Source organism: Thunnus maccoyii, chromosome 16 (assembly GCF_910596095.1).
Source record: "Thunnus maccoyii chromosome 16, fThuMac1.1, whole genome shotgun sequence".
In the NCBI taxonomy this organism is placed as follows: Eukaryota; Metazoa; Chordata; class Actinopteri; order Scombriformes; family Scombridae; genus Thunnus; species Thunnus maccoyii.
Genome location: NC_056548.1, coordinates 25,645 through 47,641, shown reverse-complemented (window position 1 = coordinate 47,641; position 21,997 = coordinate 25,645). Strand labels below are relative to the sequence as shown.

At 42.6% G+C, this 21,997-nt stretch overlaps 2 protein-coding genes across 5 annotated transcripts; one reads left to right on the top strand and one right to left on the bottom strand.

The window, feature by feature from the left end:
- Positions 1 to 246: 246 nt before the first annotated feature.
- znf839 (zinc finger protein 839) lies at positions 247 to 14,246 on the top strand. Of its 3 annotated transcripts, none has more exons than XM_042388134.1 (10): positions 247 to 1,672; positions 1,825 to 2,928; positions 3,245 to 3,376; positions 3,856 to 3,969; positions 4,071 to 4,163; positions 8,269 to 8,415; positions 9,440 to 9,544; positions 10,880 to 10,967; positions 11,939 to 12,152; positions 12,361 to 14,246. In XM_042388134.1, exons 1-10 carry the CDS (start codon positions 875 to 877, stop codon positions 12,926 to 12,928), a joined length of 3,363 nt encoding a protein of 1,120 aa, XP_042244068.1. In that variant the 5' UTR covers positions 247 to 874; the 3' UTR covers positions 12,929 to 14,246. The 3 variants fall into 3 exon arrangements, with proteins under 3 accessions (XP_042244068.1, XP_042244070.1, XP_042244069.1); XM_042388135.1 differs by having other exon boundaries at positions 248 to 1,672; positions 11,948 to 12,152; XM_042388136.1 differs by lacking the exon at positions 3,245 to 3,376.
- Positions 14,142 to 21,615, bottom strand: LOC121880693 (cyclin-dependent kinase 2 interacting protein). 2 transcript variants are annotated; one of them, XM_042388137.1, is made up of 5 exons: positions 21,526 to 21,615; positions 17,632 to 17,809; positions 17,265 to 17,394; positions 15,006 to 15,135; positions 14,142 to 14,902 (listed from the first exon to the last, which is right to left on the bottom strand). In XM_042388137.1, exons 1-5 carry the CDS (start codon positions 21,530 to 21,532, stop codon positions 14,700 to 14,702), a joined length of 648 nt encoding a protein of 215 aa, XP_042244071.1. In that variant the 5' UTR covers positions 21,533 to 21,615; the 3' UTR covers positions 14,142 to 14,699. The 2 variants fall into 2 exon arrangements, with proteins under 2 accessions (XP_042244071.1, XP_042244072.1); XM_042388138.1 differs by lacking the exon at positions 21,526 to 21,615 and adding an exon at positions 15,815 to 15,902 and having other exon boundaries at positions 17,632 to 17,723.
- Positions 21,616 to 21,997: the final 382 nt, after the last annotated feature.

Below are 21,997 nucleotides of genomic sequence, written 5' to 3'. Positions count from 1 at the left end.
GTTATAAGATATAAGATGTTATAAGATGTTATAAGATATAAGATGTTATAAGATATTATAAGATGTTATAAGATATAAGATGTTATAAGATATTATAAGATGTTATAAGATGTTATAAGATATAAGATGTTATAAGATGTTATAAGATATAAGATGTTATAAGATGTTATAAGATATTATAAGATGTTATAAGATATAAGATATTATAAGATGTTATAAGATATAAGATGTTATAAGATGTTATAAGATATAAGATGATATAAGATATAAGATATTATAATAGCTCTTATAATACATCCATGTGTAGACAGCTGGTAAATAAGCACAGTCCGTTTACCAAATACGTTTTTGTTGAGATGTTAAATAGATTTTAGACGAAGATAACAGTTGGACTACTATCCTAAACATTAGTTTATTTTAATGGAAAATGAAATGTTCACTGCAACTTTCATGTGACGTTAATAAAACACTTCACACCGTTTGAAAAGCATTTTAATCCAAATGTGAATTTTTCTTTACAGAAATTAACTTCGTGTGTAAAGTTTCAATTAGTTTTAATATAAAATCTGTTTGTGAAAAAATAATATATATCAGAATATTTACTTTGTAAAACTGAACCCGGTCCGGTGGATCCGGTCCGGGGAGTCCGCGCTCCCGATGAGTGAGGGCTAAGCTAGGCTAACCGTTACCCGCTCCCGTTATCACCGCTCCCGTTAATGCGGTCATTCACCGCAGCGGTGCGTTTTATTCACCAGCACACACTAATCTTACAGGAACGTGTTTTATCCGGTGATATCGATCTCCGATCAGATTGATTTGATCCACCGACTGGCCCCCAGTCTGAGCTAAGCTAATAGTTAGCCTCGCAGCCAAAATGGCGGACAACGAGGAGGACAGCGGTCCGAGCAGGACAATAACAGCAGCGGAGCCGCCGGGGGCCGCGGCTCGGTCCCCCGCCGCCCCGTGCTCCCAGCCCGGGAACAGTGTGCCGTCAGCCCCCGCCGCCCCGTGCTCCCAGCCCGGGGACAGTCTACCGTCAGCCGCCGCCGCCGCCCAGTGCTCCCAGTCCGGGGACAGTCTACCGTCAGCCCCCGCCACACAGTGCACTCAGCCCGGGGAGAGCTTACAGGCAGTGCCCGGAGCTCAGTGCTCCCAGCCCGGGGACAGTTTACCGGCAGGGTCCGGAGCTCAGTTGGCGGACTTCCTCCAGAGCTGCCCGGGGGAACAGAGCATCCTGCTGGGCACAGAGTTCACAGGCCTGAGCCCGGACCTGGTCAACACCACCATCATCTACGTGCAGCCGGACGGCAGCCTGCTGGAGAGCTCCGGGCTGACGGCCGAGGAACAGCAGGCTCTGCTGGACCAGCTCACCAAGCAGCAGATCGTCCAGGTCTCTGACACCGAGGCCGCGCAGCTGCTCCAGCAGAGCCAGGTTGTAAAAACCATCCCGGTCCACAACGCGGCTCTGGACCCCAGCCAGTTGCAGCAGGTCATCAACCAGGTCACCAAGTCCCAGCAGCAGGTCCAGCCCCCCCAGCAGCAGGTCCACATCCAGGTACCTCAGCAGAGCCTGAAGACCTCCTCCCAGAACAACGCCTCGCAGCAGCTGAAGACTGCAGCCCAGCAGGTCGCCATGCAGACCAGCGGCTCGGTCCAGGTGGTCCAGAAGAAGGTGAGATAGATAGTTTTTGAAGAACCAGCGTTGTATCGTCCATAATTATTGATTATTACTGAATGATTTAGACCGATATAGTCATGAAGCAGCTGTTTGTCAGGTTTGATCTCTCTGACTTCTTATGTGGTTTCCGGTTTTTCTGTCCACAGTCAGAACCAGTCAGGATCCAGATCCAGATTCCTCCCAAACAGGAAGTGAAGCCTGGTGCTGCCCCCCAGCAGAAGAGTTTGAGTGTCAATCAGCCACAGGTGAAGCTGTCGACCAACGGCAGCCTGAACAGCGCTCAGATCATTCACATCCAGCCTGTGGTTGGTCAGCAGGGCCAGCAGTTCTTTCTACAGCAGAGTCCCGGCGACCCGCACATCCAGCTGCTCCTGCAGAGCCCCGCCCCCGTGGTCGGATCTCTGCTCCCATTGGTCCACAAGCTGACGGGCCAGACAACATCAGCCAGTGCCGCTTCAGCTGTGGGTCAGAAACCCGCATCCTCCCCTATCAGAGTCCAGAGTCCTTCTGCTATTAAGACTCCGCCCACTTCCACAGTTAAATCCCCGCCCCCCTCCTCCGTTAAAACTGTTAGCTTCCCGCTAATTAAAACCCCCACTAACGGCATGACGGTGGCTGCCAGTAAGGGCCCCATTAAACCAGCTGCCACCATCACAGCGGTCCCGGCACAGAACACCACAACCGCTGCTGCCCGCCCCCCCACAGGGGCCCCGCCCCCTGTAGCCCCGCCCCCAGCAGGGAGGGATAAAGAGAAAGAAAAAGAGAGGGGAAAGAAGCTGAAGAAGAGAGAAAAGAAGGCGGTCAAAGTCCAGACCAGATCCGGTCGGGTCTCAAGACCACCGAAGTACAAAGCCAAAGACTACAAGTTCATCAAGACGGAGGACCTGGCCGACAGCCATCAGTCCGACTCAGACGACTACTCCGACATGAGCGTGGAGGAGGAGGAGGGCGAGGGCGGGAGGAAGGACGGCTCCGCCCCCGGAACCTCCCCCTCGCTCACCTACAGCCACAAGTCACGGTCCCACTGCTGCCAGACCTGTGACAAGGCCTACATCGGCCCCGGAGGCCTGAACCGCCACTACAAACTGAATCCGACCCACGGAGAGCCAGACCCGCCCGGCAACACGCCACACCCCCTCAGAGACAACAGCCAATCACAGGAGCCGACAGCGGCTGCGTCAGCAGGCGTCAAAGACGAGGAGGAGGAGAAGAAGAAGGAAGACAAACCTGTTGCCACGGCAACAAACAGAGTAAGTGACCAATCCACCAATTAGAGCAAAAATCAGGACCAATGACTTTCAACCGATTATCGTATTGATCAGTGATTGTATTGATCTGAATCAACAAGTGAAGGTTTTCAATACAAAACATCAGCCGATAACTGGGAACACTGGGAACACTGGGAGCTGTTTGCTGTCTGGTTTATCAAGTTAATTACTGCATGATTTATATTGATTGATTGATTGATTACTGGCTGGTTAACAACAACTTCTCTTATTGATTAATTACAGATGATTTACTAACTAATCACTGTTGTGTGTACTGATCGACTGATTGATTGATTAGGTGGAGGGGGGCCCAGCTGCAGCTGTAGGACTCAGGGGCCTCCATCACCGGGGCCCCGGCCGGCCACGAGGACGCGGACGGGGCAGGGGGCGGGGCAGGGGGCGGGGCCGACCACTGGGACCACCTCCGAAGGTTTGTTAACTTTGAACTGGAATTTGTGAAAAACACAATAAACTTTAAATTTAAACCATTCAAGGGAAACTTGGACCTTATTTCCATTATTTCGGGTCCAAGTGACTAAGAACTGGTTCCAGTGTTGAGCGAGAGCCGTGAAACGGGATCAAAGTACGTTCACTAAAAGTGACTAAAAGGATCAGAGTGATGTAATAACGCAGACAGACGAACGTTACATCGTGTTAAGAGTCTGTAAGTTTCACTTTTAAGCAGAAGGCAGAAGATAACGTCGGCACCTGACATGCTCTCTTCCTGCGTCCGTCTCAGACTCGCCCTGGTCGACTCGCCCTGGTCGACTCGCCGGTCGACTCGGCGGTTGCCTCGGCGATATCTTCGTCTTCTTTAATTTGTGTCTGTAGAAACGTCACATTTCCATCTGCTGTTCTTCTTCATGACCAGCACTCTGGTAAATAATTGGTTAATCTGATCTCACTCAGGTGACGGTAGGCCTCGTCAGCAGGCGGGGCCGTCGCGGCCGACCTCCGAAACTTAGTGTCACCATGGCAACAGCAGAGCAGCAGGCAGAGAGGAGACGGGAACGACTGCAGGAGGTAATGACACAAACTTTCAAAGTAAAGGTTTTATGACACCATGAAACGAAGTGAATACAGATATGTGATGTGTTGCCATGACGACCGTGCATTGTTTACAGCTGGTGGAGCAGTGTGAGGACGAGGAACTGATGGACATCGTTCTTCCTCGTTTGACTAAAGTGTTGAGTCTGTGGGAGCTGCTGCTGGCCAAGGTACTCATACCTGTACTGCATGTACTCTACATGTACATTCATATAATGTTTAAAAATATATACACACTAATATATACACACTGATATATACACACTGATATATACACACTAATATATACACACTGATATATACACACTGATATATACACACTGATATATACACACTGATATATATACACTGATATATACACACTGATATATACACACTGATATATACACACTAATATATACACACTGATATATACACACTGATATATACACACTAATATATACACACTGATATATACACACTGATATATACACACTAACATATATACACTAATATATATACACTAATATATACACACTGATATATACACACTGATATATACACACTAATATATACACACTAATATATACACACTAATATATATACACACTAATATATACACACTGATATATACACACTAATATATATACACACTAATATATACACTAATATATACACACTAATATATATACACTAATATATATACACTAATATATACACCCTATATATACACACTGATATATACACACTAATATATACACACTGATATATACACACTGATATATACACACTGATATATACACACTAATATATACACTGATATATACACACTAATATATACACACTGATATATACACACTAATATATACACTGATATATACACACTAATATATACACACTGATATATACACACTGATATATACACACTGATATATATACACTAATATATACACTGATATATACACACTAATATATACACACTGATATATATACACTAATATATACACACTGATATATATACACTAATATATACACTGATATATACACACTAATATATACACACTGATATATATACACTAATATATACACTGATATATACACACTAATATATACACACTAATATATACACACCGATATATACACACTGATATATATACACTAATATATACACACTAATATATACACACTAATATATACACACTGATATATATACACTAATATATACACTGATATATACACACTAATATATACACTGATATATACACACTGATATATATACACTGATATATACACACTAATATATACACACTGATATAAACACACTGATATATATACACTGATATATACACACTAATATATACACACTGATATATATACACTAATATATACACTGATATATACACACTAATATATACACACTAATATATACACTAATATATACACTGATATATACACACTAATATATACACACTAATATATACACTGATATATATACACTAATATATACACTGATATATAGTCACTAATATATACACACTGATATATATACACTAATATATACACTGATATATACACACTAATATATACACACTAATATATACACACCGATATATACACACTGATATATATACACTAATATATACACACTAATATATACACACTAATATATACACACTGATATATATACACTAATATATACACTGATATATACACACTAATATATACACTGATATATACACACTGATATATACACACTGATATATATACACTGATATATACACACTGATATATATACACTGATATATACACACTAATATATACACACTAATATATACACACTAATATATACACTGATATATACACACTAATATACACACTGATATATACACACTGATATATATACACTGATATATACACACTAATATATACACACTAATATATACACACTAATATATACACTGATATATACACACTAATATATACACTGATATATACACACTGATATATACACACTGATATATACACACTAATATATACACTGATATATACACACTGATATATACACACTGATATATACACACTGATATACACACTGATATATACACACTGATATATACACACTGATATATACACACTAATATATACACACTAATATATACACACTAATATATACACACTAATATATACACTGATATATATACACTAATATATACACTGATATATATACACTAATATATACACTGATATATACACACTAATATATACACTGATATATATACACTAATATATACACTGATATATACACACTAATATATACACACTGATATATATACACTAATATATACACTGATATATACACACTAATATATACACACTAATATATACACACCGATATATACACACCGATATATATACACTAATATATACACACTAATATATACACACTAATATATACACTGATATATACACTAATATATACACTGATATATACACACTGATATATACACACTGATATATACACACTGATATATATACACTGATATATACACACTAATATATACACACTAATATATACACACTAATATATACACTGATATATACACACTAATATATACACTGATATATATACACTAATATATACACTGATATATACACACTAATATATACACTGATATATATACACTAATATATACACTGATATATACACACTAATATATACACACTAATATATACACTGATATATATACACTAATATATACACTGATATATACACACTAATATATACACACTAATATATACACACTAATATATACACTGATATATACACACTGATATATACACACTGATATATACACACTAATATAAACACACTGATATATATACACTAATATATACACTGATATATACACACTAATATATACACACTAATATATATACACTAATATATACACTGATATATATACACTGATATATACACACTAATATATACACACTAATATATACACTGATATATACACACTAATATATACACACTGATATATACACACTAATATATACACACTAATATATACACACTAATATATACACACTAATATATACACACTGATATATACACACTAATATATACACACTAATATATACACACTAATATATACACACTGACATATACACACTAATATATACACACTGATATATACACACTGATATATACACACTAATATATACACACTAATATATACACACTGATATATATACACTGATATATACACACTAATATATATACACTAATATATACACACTAATATATACACACTGATATATGCACACTAATATATACACACTGATATATACACACTGATATATACACACCAGGGCTGTACTGAGGGCTTTTTTGCCATGGTATTCAAAATGTGTGTGTGTGTGTGTGTGTGTGTGTGTGTGTGTGTGTGTGTGTGTGTGTGTGTGTATGTGTGAGCAGTGAGGGGATCTGCTGGCTCTGTTCATCCCTCCAGTAAAGTTCACAGACTTAAGAATCAATAACATCATCATTCATAAAGATCTTCCTCATGTGGTGTTGTGATGATGATGATGATGATGATGCAGAGCGCTGTCTAACACGTCAGCTGGGTTGAGATCAGGTGACTGTGAAGGTCGTAATGTGATCACTCCCATCAGGATAAAGCTGATCACTCACAACTACTCTGTATTGATTAGCAGTGACTCTTCCCTCTAAGGGGACAAGTGGACCCAAACCATGCCAGCATAACAGAGCCCCCAGACCCCCTCACTGCAGGGGTCCAGCATTCAGACCTGGACCAGGTTTTTACTGTAATCTGTTGCCCGTCTGTGTGTGTGAGTGTGTGTGTGTGTGTGTGTGTGTGTGTGTGTGTATATATATGTTGGGTGGGGAGAGCAAGTCAACAGCAGGTGCCTCCTCCTCCTCCTCCTCCTCCTCCTCCTCCTCCTCCTCCTCCTCCTCCTCCTCTCTGCTCTGCTGGCTGCCTCAGTGTCAGCAGCAGCTGGATGCAGGCCAACAAAATACTGGCAGCACAAGTGACACTGAGACGTCCAGCTGAGCGGAGAAGAGGAGGAGGAGCAGGAGGAGGAGGAGGCACCTGTTGTGACTTGCTCTCCCACGCTGCCTCCATTGTCTCTCCCTCTTTCTCTCTCTCCGCTCTCCTCACCTATCGCTACTATTGGACCCCCCCACTGCAAAGCTTCGGTCCTTCGGTCTTGTACTGGTGTATTTCTCTCATCAGGTGTGTTTCACTGCATCGTGTCGTCTGGCTGTTTCAGGTGGAGCGTGGCGGTCCGGCTCGCACTCGTTTTCCAGATATTTACCGTGAGTTTGAGTCCCTGCAGGCTCAGGTGAGACAGGCCGCTCAGGATTACATCATCAGCCCGCAGGGTGGAGCCACGCCACTGGAGGTCAGAAACATCGAGGTGAGGGCTTCTACTGGGTTTTACTGAATTCCACCATGTTTCTATTGTGAGCTGCTTTACTCTGAAACCTTCTGTTGGAGTTTGTATTTAGTGGTGTAATCTGCTGTCCTGTCCTGTAACTTACTGTCCTGTAACTTACTGTCCTGTCCTGTAACTTACTGTCCTGTCCTGTAACTTACTGTCCTGCGCCGTAATTTACTGTCCTGTCCTGTAACTTACTGTCCTGCGCCGTAACTTACTGTCCTGTCCTGTAACTTACTGTCCTGTCCTGTAACTTACTGTCCTGTGCGGTACCTTACTGTCCTGTCCTGTAACTTACTGTCCTGTGCGGTACCTTACTGTCCTGTCCTGTAACTTACTGTCCTGTGCGGTAACTTACTGTCCTGCGCCGTAACTTACTGTCCTGTCCTGTAACTTACTGTCCTGTGCGGTAACTTACTGTCCTGTCCTGTAACTTACTGTCCTGTGCGGTAACTTACTGTCCTGTGCTGTAACTTACTGTCCTGTGCTGTAACTTACTGTCCTGTCCTGTAAGTTACTGTCCTGCGCCGTAACTTACTGTCCTGTCCTGTAACTTACTGTCCTGTCCTGTAACTTACTGTCCTGTGCGGTACCTTACTGTCCTGTCCTGTAACTTACTGTCCTGTGCGGTACCTTACTGTCCTGTCCTGTAACTTACTGTCCTGTGCGGTAACTTACTGTCCTGCGCCGTAACTTACTGTCCTGTCCTGTAACTTACTGTCCTGTGCGGTAACTTACTGTCCTGCGCCGTAACTTACTGTCCTGTCCTGTAACTTACTGTCCTGTCCTGTAACTTACTGTCCTGTGCGGTACCTTATTGTCCTGTCCTGTAACTTACTGTCCTGTGCGGTAACTTACTGTCCTGTGCTGTAACTTACTGTCCTGTCCTGTAAGTTACTGTCCTGCGCCGTAACTTACTGTCCTGTCCTGTAAGTTACTGTCCTGTCCTGCAATTTACTGTCCTGTCCTGTAACTTACTGTCCTGTGCTGCACTGTGTTCCAGGTTGCCAGGTCTCTGGGGATCCTGGACGAGGTGAACAGGATGAAAGTGGTTCCTGGAGTGTCTCACAGCACTAGTCTAACCAATAAGAACGTCCGATACATGGAGGTAAACCCACAGGTCGGGTCCTAGGGGCTGGATCCAGTTTGAATCCGGTTCCAGGTTGGGTAACAGATCCTGGTTTTAGAAACCTGGATGTGTTACTTGAAGTACTCGGATATAAATCAGGGCTGCGGTCGAATAGTCCTAAGTGAGTGAAATGAAAGTGGCAGCGATGATAAGAGCTGATCGAATTCTATAAATGCTAAAGAAAAAGTGTTTCAATGCTTCCTTTCTAATTTCCTTTAGCATCGATACACCTGACCATCCTTTATGAAAGGAGAGGAGATAATTCTATCCCACAATTCCTTGCAGCAGCGGTATTTAAAGCGACCAAGCGACGTACCATTCACCAACTCAAACAAAATGATATGTGCAGTAGTAGATTTTTAGGCCTAACATGTTCTTGCATACATTTAACTCTTATTTTCATACAATAGTTGGGATTCAGGAGGGCGAGCGAGAGCAATAACTCTCAATGTGACACTTTTGTTTCAGCTTTGTGGCTGGTAGCATATCTTCCTTTTTTAAACTCAATTCCAACCTTGTTTTTCACCACAAGCGCATAATCGCCATGGGGGACGGGGGGTCACGCTCCCCCCAATATATGAAACATAGAGTTTTGTCCCCCCCAGTATTTGTAAATGACACAAAATCAGATTCCCCCCAAAGCTGAAAGAAAGATAATTTGTTTCCCTCAATATTCAGTGTTAAATCAACTGCATGTGAACCATTTACAGAAAACGTGTTCATGTCCAACAGTGAACCAACAGCAGCTCGTGACCACACGTCCCGTAGATTCAGGTCTGCTCTCTATTCTTCGTACGCCACGCACAGATCTCTGATCTACTCAGGTTCACTCACGTCTACACAAGCTGTGGTGTCGATCATTCAGGGCTTCAACCCCAAAACATGCTGCTTTATTACAAACTGTTTCTCTGTATAAACGTTCACACCACGTGTAAATCTGCAATAAAACAAAGTATTATATTAGCCTACGTTATTTATCCAGCTATGTGTGTTTCATTTTATATATACCCCGTACCTGCTGGCCCCCCCAAAGCCTGACTGTACTGATACTGAAGTATCTAAGAGTTCAGAACACTGTAGTTTCACCGCGGCGGTCCTGCGTCCGCCGTCGCATCGATACGTAGCTCCGTGTGCGTGCGGTCGGTTGTCTTTGAAGTCCTTATGAATCCTCTTTCACATCGAGGTCAGGCGATAGTGGTTAGAAAAACGTGATAGGACGTAGTTTTCGACTGCAGCCCGGGACTCTGGCACCTGATCCAGCAGGTGCGCACCTGATCCAGATTCACTGTGATTCAATCAAACTCTGTTTCCCAGAATTCCAAGATGCTGCCGCCGTCCAAGAGATTCAAGATGGAGAACAGCGTCCCCGTTCAGCAGAATGGCATCGAGCTGCACCGAACAGGTACTACTGCTACACCAGTACTATGCTGTACTACACCAGCACTATGCTGTACTACACCAGTACTATGCTGTACTACACCAGCACTATGCTGTACTACACCAGTACTATGCTGTACTACACCAGTACTATGCTATACTACACCAGTACTATGCTGCACTACACCAGTACTATGCTGTACTACACCAGTACCATGCTGTACTACACCAGTACTATGCTGTACTACACCAGTACTATGCTGTACTACACCAGTACCATGCTGTACTACACCAGTACTACACCTATGTACTATGCTGTAGTACAGGTGTACTACACCAGTACCATGCTGTACTACACCAGTACTATGCTGTACTACACCAGTACTATGCTGTACTACACCAGTACTACACCTATGTACTATGCTGTAGTACAGGTGTACTACACCAGTACTATGCTGTACTACACCAGTACTATGCTGTACTACACCAGCACTATGCTGTACTACACCAGTACTATGCTGTACTACACCAGCACTATGCTGTACTACACCAGTACTATGCTGTACTACACCAGTACTATGCTATACTACACCAGTACTATGCTGCACTACACCAGTACTATGCTGTACTACACCAGTACCATGCTGTACTACACCAGTACTATGCTGTACTACACCAGTACTATGCTGTACTACACCAGTACTACACCTATGTACTATGCTGTAGTACAGGTGTACTACACCAGTACCATGCTGTACTACACCAGTACTATGCTGTACTACACTTGTACTACACCTATGTACTATGCTGTAGTACAGGTGTACTACACCAGTACCATGCTGTACTACACCAGTACTATGCTGTACTACACCAGTACTATGCTGCACTACACCAGTACTATGCTGTACTACACTTGTACTACATCTATGTACTACGCTGTGCTACAGATTGAAACTGTTGTACTTTTTTCATCTTCCCAAATTTTTTTTCACGTTGGGAGTGCAGTGACCTCCGTGCCCCCTGTGACCTCCGTGACTTCTGCGACCCCTATGACCTCCACGATTCCTGTGACCTCTGTGACCTCTGTGACCTCCATAACCCCTGTGACCTCTGTGAGCTCCACTCTGAAGTCCTGCTCGGTTTCAGTGTCTCCTCTTGTGATTCCATCTGGATCCAAACTGCTGTCCACCACCGCTGATCCTGCCCCCAGGTGAGCTGACCCCGCCCCCTGAGCTCAGTCCTTTGAATGTACAGGTGGAATCCTAGTTTTCCTTTGGTGTCTCTGACTCACCTGCAGGTATTTATGAGGTATATTTATGTCGGAGGTAGTTAATCAGTGTCACACCTGGACCAGGTGTACAAAGCTGATTGGTCCATTCAGGTTTACTGAGGTTTGGGTGTGTTTTCTGGTCCCCCAGGTCCTCTGGCCCCACATGTGCAACGACCTCCCCCCAGGCCCTGCCCCCTGCCACGCCCATGGAGGTGACCCCTGGTGAGAACCAGGGGGCGGGGCCTCTGCAAACTGACACTCAGGTGGACTCTCTGCCAGCAGGGCAGGACCAGGTCTTGAGCACCAGTGACATCGCAGCCCAGATGAAGGAGCTGGAGAAGGCTCTGGGTCCACGTCTTGAGTCCAGGTCCACCCTGACGCCTGAGTCCAGGTCCACCCTGACGCCTGAGTCCAGGTCCACTCTGACACCTGAGTCAGGCTCCCAGATTCTGGCGTCCCCTCAACACCAGTCTGAGTCCAGCACCAAAGAACTGCAGGAGGGCCAGGAGATCTACATACAAACCGAGGGTCTGACGGTCCAGCTGGCGGAGCCCGGATCAGACCGGATCGTCATTGTCAACGGGCCGGATGGGACCACCATGCACATCCAGACCCCAGAGGGGGTTCCCCTGGAAGCGGTTCAGGCCCTGCTGGGCATCGAGGCGTCAGACGGGGCCAACAAAATCCTGTCCAGAATCCAGACTGATCCGAACTGAGTTGCACCGGAACATGACCTGAACCGCATCACACCCACAGGGAGATCAGTCAGATCAACATCTGTACGTGCAAACACCTGGACTGACAAACACCTGGACTGACAAACACCTGGACCCACAGAATTCTTAACAAACAAGTCAACGAGCACCTGTCTGACTCTGTCCTGACGGGGGCGGAGTTTAAACACACCTGTCGTTCTGTCCTGACGGGGGCGGAGTTTAAACACACCGATTGGTCGGTCTATCTGGAGACTTTGTCATGTCTGGACCCTCAGAGGATGAACTTGCCTGCGGCGCCCCCCTCAGGACAAACTGGACATTGTTACTGTGGGTGTCATGAACCCAGCGGTCTGTAGGGGGCGCGCAGGTCTCCAGAGAGTCAGTTTGTTGTTTCAGGTATCCTTTCAACATCACCTGGATCTGCGACGTGTCAAACTAAACTTCCTGTTCAAAAACACACTGAAGATCTTCTAAAAGACTCCTGAACTTTTTCTTCCAACGGTTTTAGGGTTAAAACTCTGTTCAGAAACCAGAGCGAGTCGAGTTTTTGTCTCCTCATGATTTAAGTTTCTAATTTTCTTGATAAATTCTCATTTTATCATTTTATTTTGTGGTGCTCATATTTATTTTTTTAAGACTGTTACCCTGAGATCATCGTATCACACCACCATCCGGTGATCAATTAAAGTCCTGATCAACCATAAACTGCAGATGACCTGATCAATAAGTCCTGATCTCATGACAGCAGATTAAATAAATATGAGCCTCATTTGTTATCGAGATGACGAGATAATCAGTTTGTAACGAAGACGCTGAAAGTGTCCCCTCCGGGCTCCGGTGCTCGGCGGCGGCGGACAGCGTGTCAGTTCAGGTCGCTGTTTGGTTCATTCAGCTCTTACCTGTGATGATGTCATCATGATGTCATCAGAGGAACCTGATCCTTCCTGCTGGTTTTTAAGGAATCAGGAGTGTTGATTGTACATTTGTAAACTTGTTTTTTTCCAATGTTTCCACATTTGGATTCGTCGTTCATTTAAAAATAGAAACTGATTAGTCGGCTGTTCATATGTAGATAAATATGAAAAACAAAGTTTAAAAAAAGTTGCACTATTTTATTACTTTTTATAAAACTTCACAGCAAAATGTTTTCCAAACGTAAACTCAGATGTTTGTACTCGTTTGGAAAATGAATGTGAGGAAAACAGGAAAACAGTTTGGAGGAAATCGAACTTTATTGATTTGTCATGTTGATCGTTCAAGTGCTGAATGCATTAAACACATTTCATGTTCCTCCAATAAACTGATGTGACAAACTCAACACTGAGCTCCGATCAATGACTTCACAACAAAGGTTTCCAGAAGGTAAATTAATGCACACACGTACCTTCCAGTCTGCCATGAAGACATTCAGTGCGGCGAACACAAGAGTATCAATACGTATCAATACTTCTGTTGCAAGGAAACACAAACATGGTTCATTATAGTAGTAGCTGTATATGTTAGTAGTCCACTGTTGTTTCTGGTTTTACAGAATCTGCTCTAAATGACCCAAAGTGTCGATAGAGAATCCAGCTGTGACGCTGTGGTGGACGTCAGCTGATCATCACCTACTGCCTCAAGACTTGAGCCCGTTTCTGTTTCTGCACCTGTTCAATTAACATTTCAATCTGCTTCCAGTCTTTGTGCTAAGCTAGGCTAACACATCCCACATCTCTCGGTACTGGACTCAGAGACGACCCCGGCGCTGATCACATGACTCTAGAGGATGACATCAGAGCGGGCGGTGTCCAGTCTCCAGCAGCAGAGCCTCCAGCGTCATTCTGGTCTGGGGGGGGATGAAGGGCTGGTGCAGCCAGCAGGACAGGTAGACCATGCAGAGGTCAGAGGTCACAGTGTGGGCGAGTTCCTGCAGGATGGTCTGCTTCAGCTGCAGCTCCTGACGGAAGGCGTCCAACAAGACGCGAGACGAGTCCTCTGAAACATGAAGACAAACATCAGACGAGTCCTCTGAAACATGAAGACAAACATCAGACGAGTCCTCTGAAACATGAAGATGCCGCTCCGGAGGTCGACTCACCGAACTGTTTGGTGGTCCAGCTGTGAAATAGAGGAACCTTCCTGCCTTCAGGTCCAAACTGAAACTCCTCCAGATCCAGAACTCCTCGCTGTGATGCCATCAGACGCTCCATCTTCATCACCACGATGACCTGAGACGATGACCAGTTTTTAGTTCCACACCGCATACTCTTTATAGTATCCTGTATTTACTGCTGTATATTAACAGGACATGACCCGTCCTCCAATATTAAAGTGGAGAAAGACAACTCCTACACTCATGGATACTTTACTGGGAAAAATACAATAGTGAACATCTGTATAAATATTGTGAATATCCATAATTATAATTCCTTCTACCTCCCACAGAGAGATGCAGTAAATTATGTTGTTCAGTCTGATGTGTTCATGTTAATCCATGTATATATGTGTGTACATGTGGAGCTCCAGAGGCAGCGCTGCTGTTCTGTAAAAACATGAAGCTTCACTTTACATTCAGACAAACTAATGTTGCAGCTGCAGTTGCACAATTTCATCTGAGACCAACATTTATCTTCCAAAAGGAATTATATCATATATCAAAATGCTGCGGAGACGTTGGAGGTGAATCAGCTGCAGATCAGTTCATGGATCATCTCCTCCCGGGACGACCACATGTTGAGCTGCCGATCATCTCAGGAGTCGGGCTGCTAGCGGCTGAGATGAGCGGCTGCTCTCACCTGGCCAGCGGCTCCCAAACATCCCAGCAGGTTTACAGACTGGAGTTACTGAGATAAACTGACCACATTGTAGGATAAAGTCCCTGCATGTTTCAAAGAAGACAGCACAAACCTCAAACAACAGACCAGCTCTTTCTTCAACCCCCCAGGAACGCTGGCCAATAAAGTGAGAGCCAGAACCAGACCATCTAAACAACCTCCTGCAAACAGAAAGGATCAGATAAGGAACCCTCATCTCCTGCAGGGTCACCAAACCAGACCACTGACCCAAACCACCTTTAATCCTTCAAGCTACAAGAGCAGCAAGACGGGAAGACCAACTCACATCCCAGTACGAACTGATAAAACCATTTGGATAAACGACCCCACCACTGGTCATCATAACTCACCTCTAATTCATAATTCCCCCTAAACTCATAAAAATATTTGAGTGCAAACATTCCTACAACATGTTGGGAATCTAAATGTTACTTTGTCACCTGAAAACATATTAAAACTTAATTAAGTGACATATTAACAGAAAACATTACAATAGTCTGGCTCAAAACCTCCAGCATAATGCCATCGCCATCAGATATCTTTGTTGGACCGCGAGGCATGCTGGGTAATGTAGGCCCAGCAGGGGCCCTCCTCTCTACACAAAGACACTGACAGAAAGTTAAAACTGGAAACCAGTGACACTGAAAAAACCAGTCACTGTCAAAAAAACACAGACATGAAGAAAAAATCTGAACATTGACAATGAAAAACATCATAATGCAAAACTATCAATAAATGAGATAATGTTTAATGCCTGTGTTTTAAGGTTAGGAGCCAATATAACGTTTTCTCCTGCAGGTGTTTCTGTGCCAAAGTTTCTTTCTTCACTTCAGGTTTTGTTTTCAACGCCAAAATGTAACTGTCACTATTCTGGCCCCATAGAAATGAAGCTTTAGATATCTTGAAATAAAACATCTACTAGTAAGAATGTTACTGCGTATATCTCTAATTGCCATTATGGATACCTAAAATGTAATTACAGATAGGAGTGTGGTTCGATTAAATGTTAAACGGCTTTCCATCAGTGCTGTCTTCTTCCTCTTTTGGTTGCACAGCGGTTGATGCACTTCGATTGTAAATCGAGCCTTCATGCTCCTCCTCTAACCCTAACCCTAACCCGGAGACAGTATGTCATTGAGAAAACGAGGCTTATAGGGAACCAATCTAAACACAGATGGTGTCATTATTCTATAGCCATTACACTGTGCAATCAACATTTACTTCATAATGATAAGTTAAAGCAAAAAAGTAATCTTTTTCCACCTTAAACATCTCTCTGTCTTTATATGAACTGATCTATTAAGCTGATGATTTTAGACCAAAGAGGTTAACACTGTACAGAGGTCTGAAGGTGGAAAAATACAATATTAATGTGTAAATCAGAGTGAAGGGATAATAAACAGGAACAATATTTGGAGAACTTAGTAAAGTTGCATAAGTCACTAAAAGATAACGTATGTTTGTGTTTTGTTGGTGAATGTGATGTCTTTCTGTATCTGACACAAAGCAAAATGAAGCGCCACCATTTTGTTGAAGACATCCTGCAGTTTGCAGCATTCGTCCTGCAGCTCTGCAGCTCCACCTGCTGGCTGTGATGGAGCTGATGGAGGCGAAAGAGGTTCATCCACCTGCTGCTGCTGTTCGCTCTGAGAACTGAAGGAGAGGAAAACCAGTGTTTACCGCTAAAATGCTACACTAGCAGCTCTGTGAGGCTTTGAGCTGAATGCTAACACCAGCATGCTAACAAGCTCACCATGATAACGTTAGCAGGTACAATGTTCACCATGTTGTGTGATTTTAATGTCACAGATTTTCTCCATTAATATGTTGTTTGTGTTTAATTACCTGTGAAAATAGACGAATGTAGAATAAACTAAAGTGAATCCTGACCTGCTCAGCCGCAGGTTGACGATGTTTCCTGCGATGGTGAAGCCTTCGTCACTGAGTTTCTCCCAGCGCAGCAGCAGGTTGTGCCAGTCAGCGGCATTGTCTTTGATCTTTCGTGCACTTCCTGTGACAGCTGAGCACTTCCTGTTTGATGAGGTCACTGTGATGTCACCTGACGGGCCTGGGTGTAGACACAGTCAGAGTTTACCTGCAGAGTCACAAAGCTTTCAAACAGGAGACATGATGCACTTTTAAATCCTCCTCTAACCCAATCAGAGGGCCACTTCAGCAGGAGACAACGACGGCATCAGTTTATTGATCTGCTGTAGCGACTCTGTTAAAATCAGCGCTGGAAAGTAACTAAGTACATTTATTCAAGTACTGTACTTCAGTACAGTTTAGAGGTACTTGTACTTTACTTGAGTATTTCCATGTGATGCTACTTTCTACATTTCAGAGGGAAATATTGTACTTTCTACTCCACTACATTTATTTGACAGCTTTAGTTACTTTTCAGATGCAGATTTGACACAATGGATAATATAACAAGCTTTTAAAATACAACACATTGTTAAAGATGAAACCAGTGAGTCTTTAGGGTAAAGTCCCTGCATGTTTTGAAGGCAGACATCACAAACCTCAAGCAACAACCAGCTCTTTCAACAACCCCCCAGAAATGCTGGCCAATAATATATAAGTGAAACTTCTCACTGATCATCTAAACAACCTCCTGCAAACAGAAAGGATCAGATAAGGAACCCTCATCTCCTGCAGGGTCACCAAACCAGACCACTGACCCAAATCACCTTTGATCCTTCAAGCTACAAGAGCAGCAAGATGGGAAGACCAACTCACACCCCAGTATGAAATGATAAAACCATTTGGATAAACGACCCCACCACTGGTTATCATAACTCACCTCTAAGAGCCAATCACACACTGACACGAGCTGCCACCAACTTTAATCCCACTGTGAATAACCAACACAAGAACTGATCACCGGATAAACCAGCATAAGTCACAAGACATGATGCACAATATGCCATTGCTGCAGTGACATATAGACACTCAGAGACATGGACCCCTGCCGTTCACTGCCAGATCAAGGAGAACAGAGGACTGTAAAACTCATGGAAGTACAAATGTAGTTTTAGATTTTGTCTAAGGACAACTAATATTGTATGTTAGTATGTGTGTGTGTGTGTGTATCACAATGTGTTATATACTTTATTTAGACTCTTATTTCACTGCCTTTAAAGCAAAGAAAAGTACCACAAAGATAATTCCATCATCCTTGATAACACTAACATCATGTTCATACCGTTCTGCCTGTTTCACTCTCAGAACATCGAATCTACTATCGAGAATGCAAAATTAGGAATCATCAAATTGTTAAATTGTAAATACTTTGATTAATGGAGTAACCGTATTCAGGAACTGAACCCGCCTGTCTGTGGACAGGAGGCGACTGACTTTGCTCCCCCAGAACTCTGAGACCCCTGGGATTGGCCAGGTTGCATCTTCTGGGCGGACAGACTGAAACTGTAAAAAAATGTCTTATCTGAGACTCCACACTGGTTTTTGGCTGCTGTTTTTTGATGGTTGCTGGCTGGTTTTCCAGGCTGGCTGCTGGTTTCTACTTGCTTTTATCTTTGTCTTCTTGGTTTCTGCCATGCTGGTGGAAAGTTTGCATTTTGCTATTTTGAAGATGTGACTCAGAGCAACAGGAGGTGAAACCTCAAGAATCTGGAGTCATGAGTTGAGGATCAAGCCTAGGGGGGCATGAGAGCATAAACCAGGAGCTCTCTCCCAATGGGAACTTTACAAGTCCGGACCGGCCGACTCACTCATCATTACAAGATCCAGACTCCAGCTCCTCACCCCAGCACATCAGACTCCATTCTCCACAAGAAGCCGCCCCAGAGAGCAAACAAGTATTCATACAAAACCTTCATCAACGTGCTTAAACCCTGGTGCAACATGATTTGTAATTTCAGTTGGTGATTCAGAACTAAGCTGTTGTACCGTTGATTTGACTCGCTGCTTCTCAGGTAACAGTCATCTCATCTGTTTATCAGGTCTCTCATACCAACTACACAATAGATAACTCTGCATCATGCATTACAATCATTCACCAGCCACAGCTTTGTGCACCAGTTTCCCTTTTCCTCTTGTCTCGTTTAAAACGTTGTAGTGTTTAGTACTTGTAGTATTAGTAATAAATGTGTATGTATATAAAGTGAACTTGTTTGTGTTTTCTTCTGCTTGAATCTCATTCACTTAACCTTGAAAGACTTTATACCCTTGCAAAATCATAATTAAGATTAATAACAATCATAATTTCGATTGACCTCTCTTGCGTGTCCAACAAGGACTATTTCCTTATTATTATACCTTCTCTAATATGAGTTATGACACTGGATGAATAATTTCATGTTGGAGTTGTGCAATAATAATAATTCATAAATCCCCCATAAAATCATAAATCTATTTGGGTGCATTTGAGTGCATGGTTGTGGTAAAGATGAAACAAACAAAACAAAACAAAACAAAACACCAGCACTCACTGATCCATCTTCTTATGTTTTTTTATTGTGGACAGAAACGGACGTGTTTCATCAGCGTACACTGATGTTTTCACAATAGCTGTCTGTGCGTCTTCATTGGAGTCGACTACTGACTGTCAGCCGTTAGTTCACCATCATCACCACACAACGCAGAGACCGCAGGCTGTCACCAGTTAGTTCACCATCATCACCACACAACACAGAGACCGCAGGCTGTCACCAGTTAGTTCACCATCATCACCACACAACGCAGAGACCGCAGGCTGTCACCAGTTAGTTCACCATCATCACCGCACAACGCAGAGACTACTGACTGTCAGCCGTTAGTTCACCATCATCACCGCACAACGCAGAGACTGCAGGCCATCACCATTATCAGCTATATTAAAGACACTTAACGAGGGCGTGTAAACTGTGATTATTGTAAAACTGTGTTTATGTTGTCAGAGAAGATCCTTGTTACACTCACACACTGATGCTTCACTATTAATAATCTAATGATGTCATATATAATAATATATCAGTCAGAGGGACCAAACCACTACTTTTACTGCAATACTTTAACTACATCAAGCTCATAATACTTATGTACTTTTACTGCAATACTTTAACTACATCAAGCTCATAATACTTATGTACTTTTACTGCAATACTTTAACTACATCAAGCTCATAGTACTTATGTACTTTTACTGCAATACTTTAACTACATCAAGCTCATAATACTTATGTACTTTTACTGCAATACTTTAACTACATCAAGCTCATAATACTTATGTACTTTTACTGCAATACTTTAACTACATCAAGCTCATAATACTTATGTACTTTTACTGCAATACTTTAACTACATCAAGCTCATAATACTTATGTACTTTTACTGCAATACTTTAACTACATCAAGCTCATAATACTTATTATTATTATTATTATATATGTACTTTTACTTGTGATGGAGTATTTCTGGTACTTTTACTGCAGTAAATTATCTGAGTACTTCATCACACTAATAAAAGCTCTGTTGGAATAATAATCAATAATTAAATATGGATGTAAATTCTGTAAATATGAACGTAGAGTCAAACTGTCAGTTTATTGATTAACTGAATAAAAACCAGCACGTGAGTCCGAACGTTTGGACACAAACCAGAAGAATCCAATCAGCTGTCGGATCGATACATCAGGTGATTGAAGGTTGTTTTTTTTTTTAACGCGCCGAGTCTCGTGCAGTTTTTATTCTCACATTGATAAAACTATCGATCCGCTGATTCAACAGACTGAGCTGTGGATCAATACTCCATCATCTGATCAGTCTGCAGACATTTACTCACCTTCCATCTGGTAAATAAATCCTCCGGACTCACGCTGCCGAGCACCCGCCACTTCCGGGTTTCTTCTTCTTCTGTTGAGCAGCAGCGTGCCAGCGCCGCCTGCTGATCGATCAGGTCACCTTCACTCTGTGACGTCACAATGTAACTAATACTAATAGTCACTGATGTGGCTACAACTGCTACTTTATACTTATACAAGAAATATTTAGATTCACTAAAAGTGTGAATGCAAAACAGTCTGTATAAGACTAGAATAATAATAATAATAATAATCAATCAATCAATCAATCAATTTTTATTTATATTGCGCCACATCACAACAGAAGTCATCTCAGGACACTTTTCACATCGAGCAGGTCAAGACAGAACTCTTTAATTTACAGAGACCCAACAATTCCCCCATGAGCAGCAGCAGGAAAAACTCCCCTTTAACGGGTAGAAACCTCAAGCAGAACCCGGCTCTTGGTGGGCG

Coding starts and splice junctions, on each gene's coding strand:
- znf839 (XM_042388134.1), top strand. CDS start 875: ATGGCGGACAACGAGGAGGACAGCGGTCCGAGCAGGACAATAACAGCA. Junction 3,970..4,070: donor GACGGGAACGACTGCAGGAG/GTAATGACACAA, acceptor CATTGTTTACAG/CTGGTGGAGCAGTGTGAGGA. Junction 10,968..11,938: donor CATCGAGCTGCACCGAACAG/GTACTACTGCTA, acceptor TTTTTCACGTTG/GGAGTGCAGTGACCTCCGTG.
- LOC121880693 (XM_042388137.1), bottom strand. Junction 15,136..17,264: donor AGGATGTCTTCAACAAAATG/GTGGCGCTTCAT, acceptor TCATCGTCTCAG/GTCATCGTGGTGATGAAGAT. Junction 14,903..15,005: donor CTGGACCACCAAACAGTTCG/GTGAGTCGACCT, acceptor TTCATGTTTCAG/AGGACTCGTCTCGCGTCTTG.